General features: G+C 36.4%; 1 protein-coding gene across 1 annotated transcript; it reads left to right on the top strand.

Annotated features, from left to right (window-relative positions):
* The first annotated feature begins 6,178 nt into the window (after positions 1 to 6,178).
* Positions 6,179 to 13,271, top strand: LOC104904660 (heat shock 70 kDa protein 15). The gene is made up of 10 exons (XM_010692990.4): positions 6,179 to 6,376; positions 7,925 to 9,117; positions 10,024 to 10,251; positions 10,388 to 10,483; positions 10,574 to 10,810; positions 11,516 to 11,710; positions 11,813 to 11,959; positions 12,052 to 12,201; positions 12,304 to 12,434; positions 12,690 to 13,271. Exons 2-10 carry the CDS (start codon positions 7,948 to 7,950, stop codon positions 12,886 to 12,888), a joined length of 2,553 nt encoding a protein of 850 aa, XP_010691292.1. The 5' UTR covers positions 6,179 to 6,376; positions 7,925 to 7,947; the 3' UTR covers positions 12,889 to 13,271.
* The last annotated feature ends 398 nt before the right edge of the window (positions 13,272 to 13,669 follow it).

Raw genomic sequence — 13,669 nt, 5'->3', positions numbered from 1 at the left:
ATGAACAAATAACTAAAAAATCCAACGAAATATTGATTTTAAAAAATTAAAAATCATTATAAATGTTTGTTCAGATTAATTTTTTTGTAGCGCTAATGAATAAGTAATTTAGAAAAAAAATGTTAATATGACACGCACGCATAGCGTGCAAAAAATACTAGTTGTGACTAGTTTAATCTATTTAAGAACCAAGTTAATCTATCTCGTGATTAGTTTACTGTATTCAGAAATGACATTCTCTAATCTATTCAATGACTAGTTTAATCCATTCGATGACTAGTTTAATTCGTTCAGTAAGACTATCGGGTTAGTTTTTTTAAGCTATCTGTTGTAGTTCGCTAATTAAAAAAAAAAAGGGAAAGAGAAGATAAGGGATAACTATGATAGTTTTGGGTTAGAGTAAAATGGAATGGGCTTGTTAGAAAAATTCACTTTTGGATTCGTCAAATTTTAAGCTAAAATCAGACTGTTTATTACAATAATTTACCTTCATTTCAATTTTGACCAAACACTAGTAGAAAAAATGCTTATTGCTGCAGTAAAAAAGTGGTCTATTGCTGCAATTTTGGGCGCGCAGCAATTAAGGGGGCAGCAATAGGTAATAATTATATTGCTGCGGTTTATGGGAAAAACCGCAACAATATTAGTATTATATATTAGAATAGTACAACATACTGCTGCGGTTTCTATGGAAAACCGCAGCAATATGCTGTATTTAATAATAAAAAATACGCATATTGCTGCGTTTTTTACCTAAAACCGTAGCAATATAAGTTGGGCAGAATTTTTATTATTATTTTTTTTTTTTGCATTTTGACATCAAATTTGAAAGACAAAAAGGCTGAAATAAAATAAAACATTACTTATTGAAACTAATGACAACAAATTATCATATAAAATTCAAATACAAAAAAAAAAAGATTATATTATTACAATATATTTGAGGCAGATTATAAAAAATCAACAAGAACGAGAATGTAACTTCAAAAAAATATAAAAAAAAAAATTATATTACAACTATAATAAGATATACCATAAAACATTAGATCTGAAAATATTATAACAACAATAACCAAAATAACAACAATTACAAAAAAAAAAAAAAACAATTGAAAATAATAACAGAAAAAAAACACAAAATTCTGAAAAAAAAAACGAAAAAAAACATAAAGCCCCAAGAACGGTCGACGACTTGCGCGAGGCTGGGGCTTCTTCTCGATCTAAACGGTCGACGAGGGAAGGACTTCGACCGACGAAGAAATCGAACAGCCGACGAGGGAAGGACTTCGACCGACGAAGAAATCGAACAACCGACGAGGGTATACTTCGACGGACGAAGATCTCGAAAAGCCGACGAAGAAATCGAACAGTCGACGAAGATCTCGAAAAGCCGACGAAGAAATCGGAAAGGCGATGAAGAAATCGAACAGACGACGATAAAAACGACAAAGAAATCGAACATCCAACGAGAAAACGAGAAGAAATCTCATAAAATCACCCAATGTGAGAATTGATGTGTTGATTCATTCGAAGAATTGAGAGTGAGAGGGGAGAGAGAGCGGCGTGAGAGGAGAGAGAAGAGTGTGAGAAGGGAGAGAGAGGCGAGGGAGGCTAGGATTGAGTAAAATTTAAGGTTTAATGAGAGAGAATCTGTTATATTTTATTTTTTTTCTTGAATAGTAAAATTAATTCATTAATAAAAAGTCATACGACATCTACATAAGCAATCGAATCAAACAAATACATAAGTTGAATCAAACAAAAATTTCCTTCATAAAAACTACGATCGTCAAACAAATATTAATATTGAGGTTTTATATTGCTGCGGTTTTTTAAAAAAACCGCAGCAATATATTTAAATATTAATATTTTAATATATTGCTACGGTTTCTTTAAAAAACCGCAGCAATATAGTTGGTCAAAGTAGTCAATTAAATTTGAAAAATTGTTCCGTTAACATCTATTGCTGCGGTTTTTGCTAGGAACCGCATCAATAAGTTTATTTTCGATTTATTCTTTTCTTTTGCCGTGGTTTATTGCTGCGTATAGGTAAAACCGTAGCAATAAATAATTATTCTACTAGTTATATGTTTAAAATATATTTTTACTAGCCATGACAGACTAACGTTAACATAACAGAACAAAAATTTAAGTGAAATTTCAGAAGAGTTAAGTAATTAGCAATATAAGTAAATTAAATTTGTTACAGAAGTAACTTTCATTGCAATGTATTAACCTAAAGCCTTGAATAAAATGCAAAATTTATCTTTTTTTTGAACAATTTACAACCTTTGGGCCTCGTATGGTTCATATGAGAAGTAATTTCCCATGGAAATTTACATTTCATGAAAAATTCTTTCCCTTGTTAATTTCATAGGAATTAGGCAAAATTGATTGGTTGACACCATATGAAGTTACACTTCATAGGAAATTACTCGCCACGTAGAGCTTGGTGAGTGATTTCCCATGTTCCATGGGAAATTATATTTCCTTTGGTATCTGTATTTCATATGATACTCTCATTTCCTTCCAACCAAACACATGTTTGGCAATTAGAGTATTGGAGCAAAAAGAGAGTTTTGAATCATTTTTAGAGTTTTTTGTCTAGTCAATAACTCTAAAAAAAGGCGTTTGGTAAAAGAGAGTTTTTGAGAGGGTTTTGAATAAAAACTCTCAAAATGAAAAGCTCCTAATATGAGTTTTTATTTTGAGAGTTAGGTAGAAATATGTTCAGTTACTTTTTTGCCTCTAATAATAATACTACACATATGTACAAAAATGTCTATAAGTGTCATTTCACACAAATAAATGACAATAAGCTGTAAGCAATCAGTTAATTAACTATTACCCAACACATTTATGGAAAAGAGTTGTCAAATAAGCAGTCAAGTCTAGTGCACAAAAAGTTAAAACTCTAACAACGAATTTTAAACTCTACCATCTAAACTCTAAACTATATTTGGCAAGGAAAATAGCTTCCAACCAAAACAACACAATTTTTGGGATTGAAATGTTGGATAAGTAAAGGGTGAAATCTCAAATATGTACTCCCTCAGTCCCAAAATATAGTTCTCATTTATATTTTTTAATGGCATATAAGGTAACTAAAATCTAACTATAATGATAGACATATTGTTTTTCAAGGAAAAAATGACTTGTTGATAGAAACAACTCTTGTATTCAACTTTTTTTTCTACCCCGTTTTATTCATCTACCAAAGTCTCTGTCCATAGTTATTTCCATGACTCCAGTTTAAAACTTAAGTGACTCATAGACAATTTTATAGCTTTAATTTGCTACAATATCAGACGATTTTGTGAATTTTATAATAAAGTATAACTCATGAACATGCAATTTAACATATTGAGGTATTGTTTGGTTGACAAAACAAATAATGGGAAGTGCAAATTCCTATGAAGTAGAAGTATATATGAAGTTGTTTGGTTGGCAAAACCATGAGAATTTGCACTTCCTAGGAAGTTCTACTTCCTCTAAAATGGAGGAAGTTACTTACCTAGGTCCCCCTAGGTAAGTAGAGCTTCCCATAGGAAGTTATATTTCCCATTATCAACCAAACACAATTTTACACTTCCTATGAATTTCAAATACATGGAAAAAATAACTTCTTATATACAACCAAACAAGGCCTAAGAGAGCATGATTGCAAAACTAGTTGATGAATTTTCAGTTCAGAGCCATTGTGCACTTGCTCCCTATTAGTTCAATATAACCGTGGAGTTTGTATGGTTGCTCAAATTCATAATTTTTAAAATGGTTTTTTCACTAAATATCCCGACAAATTAAAAAATCCACCATATACCTTCAATGTTTTAGATATTCACAACATACCCCTGAGTTTTCGAAAACGTTGACCAGATGCCATTTTTCTAATTGTCGTTAACTCACTGTTAGCTTTATTTATGATTTTGCCATCATTAAGCCCTCACCCTAAAATCTAAACCATAACTTACTCATCCCATCCACCAGCCCCCTACACCCACCTCTCCCATCCACCGACGTCGCACCCCTTCTCACCCCCTCCACCGGCACAACACCGATCCCCCTCCCCCGCTAGCCCAACCCCCTTCTCCCTTCCCTCTGCCAGCCCAAACCACTTCCCTTCCCCTCTGCCAGCCCAACCCTTCTCCCCTACCGCCACCACAAGCACACACGAAGCACGACTTTTCGCAATTTAGGTGATATTTGAAGCTTGAGGTTCGAAATTTGACGGGGGAGACGCGAGATCTGAAACTTGAGGTGCGCGAGGACGAAGGAGAGAGAGTCGTGGAGCATGGGAGGGGCTAAATCGAAGGGGTGGGGGTTACTTCAGCTCGGCGAAAATTTTCAACACCCCTTCGAAACTAAAACAACATAACAACAACTCCATTTCTTTCACTATAATCCAAAGAAACGAAGTTAAATTGAAATCCTGCAACTGAATTAAGCAAAAATTCAAAAATCATAGCTCAAAATGAAAATTTGAAGATAAACTGGGGGTGGGGGGGCGGTCGAGGAAGAGCACGAGAGATAGAGGAAAACAGGAGCAACGGTGGTGCTGCGATGGTAGGACCAAACAACTTGTTGTCTGGGAGATGCGTTGGAGGTGGGCTGGCAGAGGGGAGGGGGAAGGAGGCTGCGACGCTATTGTATTATATTATATTGTATTTTTTTTTATACTTCCTTAGTTTTTTTTAGGATTTTTTGTCCCAAACTACCTTTAACTTTCAAATTTTTGCGAGAAACTACCTTATAAAAAAATTGTCCTAAACTACCTTACTTTACAATTTTGTTGTTGACAGCTACCTTATGTCGGTTTCCGGCGTTGACTTTTGTTTTTTCAGTTCAAAATTGTGGAAAAAACAAAATTACCCTTGTGGGAATTGAGGAGGGTGATTGTTTCAATTTTAGTTTAAGTAGAAGAGGAATTTAATGGTGGATTGGTGGTACAAAGTGTCACATAGATATGAGGGAGAGAGCGCGCGCACACCGGAAAATGAGGAAATTAGGGTGGGGAAAATTTAAAAAATGGTTTGAAGAGGTCAAGTGATATAATGTGACAATAAAAAAGCGGAAAAAACAAAAGTCAACGTCGGAAATCGGCCTAATGTAGTTGTCAACAACAAAATGGTAAAAGTAAGGTAGTTTGGGACAAGAATTTTTTTATAAGGTAGTTTCTCGCAAAAACATAAAAGTTAAAGGTAGTTTGGGACAAAAAACCCTTTTTTTTATCGTTCTCACTTAGAATCTTGATACTATTCATACTTGGAGAGAATCTTCTCAATTTGTTTCAATTTATAAGAAAAAATATAGCCATGCAGGGTCTTGTTTGATTCGTCTCAAGTAGTACATTATTAATATTCAATCGTTGTAACTTTTATTAATATACAATGAAAAATATTTAAGTTTAAAGATGTGTATCGGGAGATGCGCACAAGAAGTGATAAAGATAAAAAAAAGAAGGATTATTATTATATTATTATTATTATCATTATTATTACCCATTATTTATTTATTAATTAACAATAGTTAAATTTTTATCATTACTATTAGTTAATAGTTATAATTTAATCTAGTTCAGTTTAATTCAGCTCAGTTGCAATCAATTCAGTTTAGTTCATTCAGCTGCAATTAGTTCAGTTCATGTGTTTTACGTCGAAGAGAACAAACCCAAATCCAAACATATACATCAATAATCTAATTATACCACTAATTATTTTAATACGAATCATTACATATTTACATCTCAAATTATCTAATTATTCATAAACAATTCAATCACATCTACTCCAATTCATTCTTATCATAGATAAACCAGGTCATCCTATAATCTACATCGTACAAGCTTCAACTAGTCAAGTTCAAGACCCAATTCTTTTAAACCTATTTTCAGTTCAGTATAATTACTATACGTATTTCAATTTATATCTGTTCATTTTCTCTCCGTCCAAAAAAAACACAAAGTTGAGTCAATCGGTCAAAGAACTCCCACAATTTCTCACCATATAAAAAAGAAAGAAAGAGAAAAGTAAAACCCCAAAAAGAAAACGGTGACGCAGCAACAACAACAAACAAACCCCTACGATTTAAGATGTTTCTAGAAGCAAAGTTAAACCTCTAGAGATGTCCAGCAACTTAAGCCGTCACCACCCGTTTAAAAACCAAACCCAACAATTTTTAAGAATTTTTCTTAGTATTTTACGTACAACTCCTTGCTTCCCCTCAAAGTATATTTAGGAGAACTCCAGAAAAACTAAACCTCTTTTAAACTACAACCACGACGTTCTTCTCTTCATTCATTTTTCTCTCTCCTCTCCTCCGCCGTTCGATCTTCTCTGCGCCACTTCATTTCACGCTCCTTAGATCTTCATTTTCACAGGTCTCTTCGATCGATAAACCCTAGCTTTTTTGATTTTTCATCTTTTTTTTAGATTGAGATTTATATCTGATTTTGTTTCGTTTTTTGTTATTCAGATCTGTTTAATTTTGTTGCTTTTTTTTATGCATTGTTGCTCTGAATTTTAGGTTAGATTTTCGATGAATTTAGTTTGTGTTTTTGTATACGATTTCTAGGTTTTGATGTTGCATGTTGTTGTTCGTATTTGTTTGAGTGATTTTTGGTGTGTTTTTGGAGTGGTTAATTTAGCTAGAAGATCGGTTATTGTTTATGTTAGATTGATGTTATTGTATGATTTTTGTGTTTGATTTAGGTTGTACTGTTTGTCCCGGGTTACTGTGTTTTTTTTTTTGTAAATGATAAGGTTGTTTAGTTGTAGACGGTCATTGTGTTTTGAATTTCGATGTTGAAGTTTGTGGAAAGTATAGCATTTTGATCTATCAATGACGTCTCGGTTCGTATTCGAGTTGTTTGTTGAACTGAATTTGGTTGGATTGAAGTACTTCTTAATCTGTTATTGTGTCTTGTCCATGTTCCATAGACGAAATACATCTTAATTGGCTTTTGAATTTTGATGTAGTTTTTGTAGTCTTGAGTTGAAGTTTGTGGATATTCTAGCATTTTGATGTGTCCGAGGATTTCTCGGTTTCTTATTCAAGTTGCTTGTTGAACTGAATTCGGTTGGATTGGAGTATTTTTTAGCCTGTTATCGTGTCTGGTTCATGTTCTATAGACTATTATGAGGAGCTGTGATAAGAGATGTCATCAAAGTAATCTGCTTTTAGGCAGGTTTGACCTCTCATGAGATAGTCTTTCTAGATTGATTATTAAAATGTATCTCCTTACGGGGATGGTTTGCTGTTGCTTTCGATGGAAATCTCTGAGGATGTTTGAGGAGATCCATAATTGCAATGTATTGTGTGATAGTTCTTATTTAATGGGTTATTGTCTGTGCGATTGATCATTTTGTTTATTATATGGACCGAATTGTTGCTATGTTGAAGTTGTCTACTATGAATCCTTGTTCATGTTTAACCAAGATGAATCAAAGTATTTTACAAGTTTTTTTCTTTTTTGAAATTCAGTTAAGGGAAATGTCAAAGGGTATAATTTAGTAAATGTTTCATATACCATGGGAGAGCTTAAAATGGTACTCTTTTCTGTTGTGAAGTGGTCGAGAATATCTTTTGATTTATTTAAATTGTACAAAAATATATACGCAGACTTTTTAAGGTTTTGGTAGCTGAGTCTTGTTGCATTAGCCCCTTAGAAGTGAACTCTATCTCAGTTAGCTGTAAATGTAATTACCTTTTCAGGGTCTTAGGATGGATGAGATTAGCAATGCGTTGTTTACTTGTTTGTGTTCTTTATTTTGATATGATCTCCATGCATTCCGTGCTTTGGCATTCTGATCTTGAGTTGGGATGCACTTACTATGCCTTTTGTATTATGATATTACTACAGATTAGTGAACTACTGGAAGACATTATGTTGAAGCAATCTGCTTATGCTCTTTCTTTTACTTTTCAGATTGAGTGTGAGTTGTTTGAAAGATGAGCGTGGTCGGATTTGACTTTGGTAATGAGAGCTGCGTTGTTGCTGTCGCAAGGCAAAGGGGGATTGATGTTGTTCTCAATGATGAATCTAAGCGGGAGACCCCTGCTCTTGTCTGCTTTGGGGAAAAGCAGCGGTTTATTGGGACAGCTGGAGCTGCATCGGCCCTAATGAACCCAAAAAATACCATTTCCCAGATAAAAAGATTAATAGGCCGGCAATATTCCGATCCCGAGCTCCAGAGGGATCTTAAGTCTTTGCCATTCACGGTGGCTGAAGGGCCTGATGGGTTCCCCCTGATTCATGCGAGGTACCTGGGGGAGACCAGGGCATTTACCCCGACTCAGGTGTTGGGTATGCTTTTTTCAAATTTGAAAAGCATAGCAGCGCAGAATTTGAATGCTGCAGTTGTGGATTGTTGTATCGGTATCCCAGTCTACTTCACTGATCTTCAGAGAAGGGCTGTTCAAGATGCAGCAGTGATTGCTGGACTTCATCCTCTGCAATTGATTCATGAGACAACAGCCACTGCTTTGGCTTATGGAATCTACAAGACAGATTTGCCTGAAAATGACCCAATAAATGTTGCATTCGTAGACGTTGGACACTCGAGCTTGCAAGTGTGCATTGCTGCTTTCAAGAAAGCCCAACTCAAAATACTGGCTCACTCATTTGACAGATGTTTGGGTGGGCGTGATTTTGATGAGGTTCTTTTCCAGCATTTTGCTGCTAAGTTTAAGGAAGAATATAAGATCGATGTGTTTCAGAATGCAAGGGCTTGCCTCAGGCTCAGAACAGCATGTGAGAAGTTGAAGAAGGTTCTCAGTGCTAATCCAGAGGCACCATTGAACATTGAGTGCCTTATGGAGGAGAAGGATGTTAGAGGGTTCATCAAGAGGGATGAGTTTGAGCAAATTAGTTTACCAATATTGGAGCGTGTGAAGAGGCCTTTGGAAAAGGCTCTTGCAGAAGCGGGTCTTACTGTTGATGATATTCATACTGTTGAGGTGGTTGGCTCAGGTTCTAGAATTCCTGCTGTATTTAAGATTTTGACCGAGTTCTTTGGGAAGGATCCTCGCAGAACGATGAATGCTAGTGAATGTGTAGCAAAAGGCTGCGCTCTGCAATGCGCTATCCTCAGTCCAACTTTTAAAGTTAAAGAGTTTCAGGTGAGTGAATTGCTCTTATATAATGTAGTTTTTCGTGGATATGTTGGTCTGCTGCAAGTGTTGACTTTGTTAGTTTGGTCTTTCTAGTGCAGTCTTCTCTTGTATTGTTACTTGTTTTTCTGTCTGTCATGGTCCAATCTCAAGTTTTTGCTATATATGACAGCTCGCCGTGAAGCTGTAGTGGTCCGGTTAACGAGGGAGTAGACTTATATTTATGTATACTAGTTTTTATATGCACGCGATGTGTGCGAAAATAAGTAGAATTTTTTTTAGGGAATGTAAAAAATTAAATTAATTGTTAATTATATTTAATAAATTAGGGATATTTGAATTGTTGATGGTTTTTTTTCATAATGTATTTTTTTATTTTTTAAATTAATTAGGTAGTTTCCTTTTTTATTTTTAAATTAGAGTAAACAGTTAGAATAGAGATGTAATGAGGGTAAAATAGGGTTTCTAATATTTTGGTGTTGTGTACCCCTCTTCCCATATAGAATAGAGATTTTAATTATTACCTTTTCCAATAATATGGTGCAAGCTCCTGTAATTTGAATCATTTAATATGTTGTCTCTCAGTTAAATGGGGTCATCTTAAAGACATGTCAAAATCGATCAATTTCTTCTCCAAATTTTAATGTTGCTGCTGTGTTATATACTTGTCTCACCGTACTCAGCTTGATATTATTATAATTTTCTTGGGGGGGTGTTGTAAAGGGCTCCTTAGCTGCCATGTCTGAGGCCGAGACTAGGATCATCAGGATGTTTTGTGGTATAGAGCTTGGTTTGTAAAATGTAATTGAGCTGGTTATTCAATTACGGGGTGTTTGTTGTAGGGTAACTGCTGTTTGAATAATGAATATATCCCAGAATTGGTTAAATTCCATTTTAATGGTTTTTTTGCTGCAGGTCAATGAAAGATTCCCCTTTTCCATTTCATTGTCATGGAAAGCTGTTGCTGCTGATGGTCATAATGGAGCTGCAGAGGGGCAGCAGTCTACTATAGTAATTCCCAAAGGGAGTCCTATTCCCTGTTTAAAGGCTGTAACAATCATCCGGTCAGGTACATTTACTGTTGATGTGCAGTATGCTGATGTTAGTGAGCTGCAGGCCCCAGCAAAGATCAGCTCCTACACGGTAAGTTATTCTTGGTCACATTACGTCTATGAACGACCCTCGCAACATGTATACATTTTCTTTTCCTGCTTCCATTTGCCTTTCTCGATGTTGTTTTGCCTCTTAAGACTTCTATTCATTTCTGCGGGACGTACAGATTGGCCCTTTCCAATCAAGTGGTGGTGATCGCGCTAAACTTAAGGTCAGAGTGCGGTTAAACCTGCATGGAATTGTGGCTATTGAATCAGCAACGGTGAGTCTGCTTATGATAAACTGGTGGTGAAGATGTTTTATACTCTGTTATGCCCATATCGCTTATGGAACTTGATTTTTCATATTCCAGCTCTTAGAAGAGGAAGAAGTTGAGGTTCCTGTAGTTAAAGAGACTACAAAGGAAGCCACTAAGATGGAAACTGATGATGCTCCAAATGAGACTTCTACTGGTGAAGCTGATGTAAATATGCAAGATGCTAGGGATGCTGCGGGAGCCCCTTCAGCCGAAAATGGTGCCCCTGAATCAGGGGAGAAATCAACACCTGAAGCTGATGAAAAGCCAGTGCAGATGGATACCGATGCCAAGGTATGCTTGGTCTCTTAATTTGTTGGTGTCATTCTACAGTTGGGTTTTTGTCGTTGTACTGCGAGGTCGAGTTATTGTTGCTGTATTGCGGAGTTGAGTTAAGTTATTGTTGTGGTGTTGCAAAGTTGGGTTATTTTTCTTAGACCTGATTTGCAAGGAAACTTGAAGGGGCTTCTGCCGTCGATTATTTGTTTTCCTAATGTGTTGTTTTCGCAGTACCTGGAAACTATGTTCCAATTTAATAGATTATCAGTTGAGCTAACGTCTTGGTTGATGTTACCCTGGAGGTTGCATGCCCCAGTGCGATTTTTTAACTTAGCTTCAAGAAATAGAAGCTTGTCTAAACTGACACCTCAGGGATCAGTGTGGACTAGAAAATATCCCTAGACTGCTCACTGCTTAGGTAATTCTCTCCGTGTCGGAATGCTTTATGATGACTCACAAGTCACACCTCACTATGGACAAGAAAATATCCCTAGACTGCTTAGGTAATCCTCTCCGTGTTGGAATGCTTTAAGATAACTTAAATCGGAACTTCCCCAATTTTTGATAAAACTATATAAATGGCGTTTTCATAACGAATGTACCTACAGGCACTGGTTGATTGGCAGAAGATAAAAATCCTTTCCTTTTTGAGTTTCGTGGTAGTGGTCTGTAAAATACTTTGCTGGTAGTGGATCTTACGCTATGCTGTCTATTTTACAGGCCGATGCTTTGAAGAAGAAGGTTAAGAAAACAACTGTACCGCTTTCTGAGACGGTATATGGTGGTTTGTCACAAGGAGATGTACAAAAAGCAGTTGAGAAAGAGTTTGAAATGGCTTTGCAAGATCGCGTCATGGAGGAAACAAAGGATCGAAAAAATGCTGTGGAGGCCTATGTCTATGACATGAGAAACAAGGTAAGGTGTTCGTGGCAGCTCATTGGTGATTTGGGTGGTTTGTAATTCTGTGCCTAAATATAAATGTGGAATTTCTGTGTTCATGTGTTGTATATGCAACAGCTTAATGACAAACTTTATGAGTTTGTCACTCCTGCCGATAAAGACCAGTTTATTGCTAGACTTCAAGAGGTGGAAGATTGGTTGTATGAGGACGGTGAAGATGAAATCAAGAGTGTTTATGTTGCGAAGCTTGAGGAGCTGAAAAAGGTAAATTTTGACCTAGGTGGTTGATTTTCATTAATTGCTTTCTATTAATATCACTGGTAAGAGCGTCACTGATGTTTGTATTATAAATGCAGCAAGGTGATCCAGTTGAAGAACGATACAGGGAGCATATGGAGCGGGGAAATGTTGTCAGCCAGTTTACTCATTGTGTCAAAAGTTATCGAGAGGCTGCAGTGTCTAACGACACCAAATTTGAGCACATTGACCTTCAGGAGAAACAAAAGGTAATATGCTGTTGACTGCTTTAATCTTTAGCCGATGTGATACTGTGAATATACTTTTTGATGCTTAACCATTGGTTGGCTGTGTCTCTGGAATTATTCCAGGTCTTAAATGCCTGTTCGGAAGCAGAAGCATGGCTAAGAGAGAAGCAGCAGCAACAGGAAGCACTTCCTAAGTATGCAACCCCTGTTCTCAGGACAGCGGAGGTGATTAAGAAGACTGAGGAGGTTGACAGGTAGTGTTTCATGTGATTTGCTGTTTGAGTCTGCTAGAATGACAACCCGGTGTTGGTTATCTCTATTGTCGGATGATGATTCCTTGTGTTGTTAACCTTGATCTATTGTCGTTATGAGCAGTATCACAGCCGTTCTTTTTTAATAACTCCTTGTACTAACTTTCATGTTGCTAATTGTTTGAATGTTGATTTGTGAATTGTTTCCTGCTGGTAACTCATTGTTACCCCTATTAACAATGTGTTTGAAAATGACAGGCTGTGTAGACCAATAATGACGAAACCTAAGCCAGCCCCTCCAAAGCCCACTACGCCTGAGCCACAACAGCCTCAAGGAGGTGAGGCCCCCTCTCCCGGTGGGGAGGCCGGTGCTGATGCTGGTGGTAATGACAACGAGGCGCCAAATGCAGAGCCAATGGACACAGAGAAGCCAGAGACTGCTCCAAGTGGTGCTTAAGTTGGTGTGATGTAATTTTTTTGCTTGGATGATTTTTTTATGGGGGTTCGGACCGGATTTCTGTTCAAAATTCTAATTTCTTTTCGAGCCCAAAGACCTCTACGCGGGGCTTACAGGGAGGAGCTGTCAGTACTTATGTTCTTGATTTGGTCTAGTAGATTGTAATATTGTTTCCTCAGTAGGGGTGCTTTATATCTATTATAGTTGTGAAGAGGGTCGTAGGGGGTTCCTCAGAAATCCAGTTTTATGGATGGGTTTTCAAGAGGATGTTGAGGACTAGAGTACACCTCTTCTCAGTTCTCATTGTTTTACGTGAATTTTCTTTTTATTTCGTTACTGGAAAGTAATCTTTCTCGGCTAAATTTGAAGCTTAGTTTATCGCCCGTGTTGAGTCTTAAATGTGTTGATCTTTTGCCCCCCTGATAGGGATGGACTGGTATCTATATTGGAGTGGAGGGTTTGAGGCTTTGTTAGGAGAAAACGATTTTAATGGAAATTTTTTGTATGGAAATACATTTTTATGAGGAAAACTGAACTTTTAAATTACATCTTTTTCTGTTTGTTTGATTACAAGAGAAATTCGTGAGAGGTGAACAAAGAAGATGGTGGTATACGGGCCAATGAGAAAATAGACATAAAGTGATGAAGCTGTAGCAATATGTAACTTCTTTCCCGTCAGGAAGAACATTTGTTCTCCATTTTTGAAGGAAGGAAAATTTATATTTTTCACCTACTATGATTTGGAGAATTGTAAGATGAATTTTTCTCTGAGTTTTATATT

Source organism: Beta vulgaris, chromosome 9 (genome assembly GCF_026745355.1).
Source record: "Beta vulgaris subsp. vulgaris cultivar EL10 chromosome 9, EL10.2, whole genome shotgun sequence".
NCBI lineage: Eukaryota > Viridiplantae > Streptophyta > Magnoliopsida > Caryophyllales > Amaranthaceae > Beta > Beta vulgaris.
Note: the sequence above shows the minus strand (reverse complement) of the source record. Positions and strands in the feature narration are given on the sequence as shown.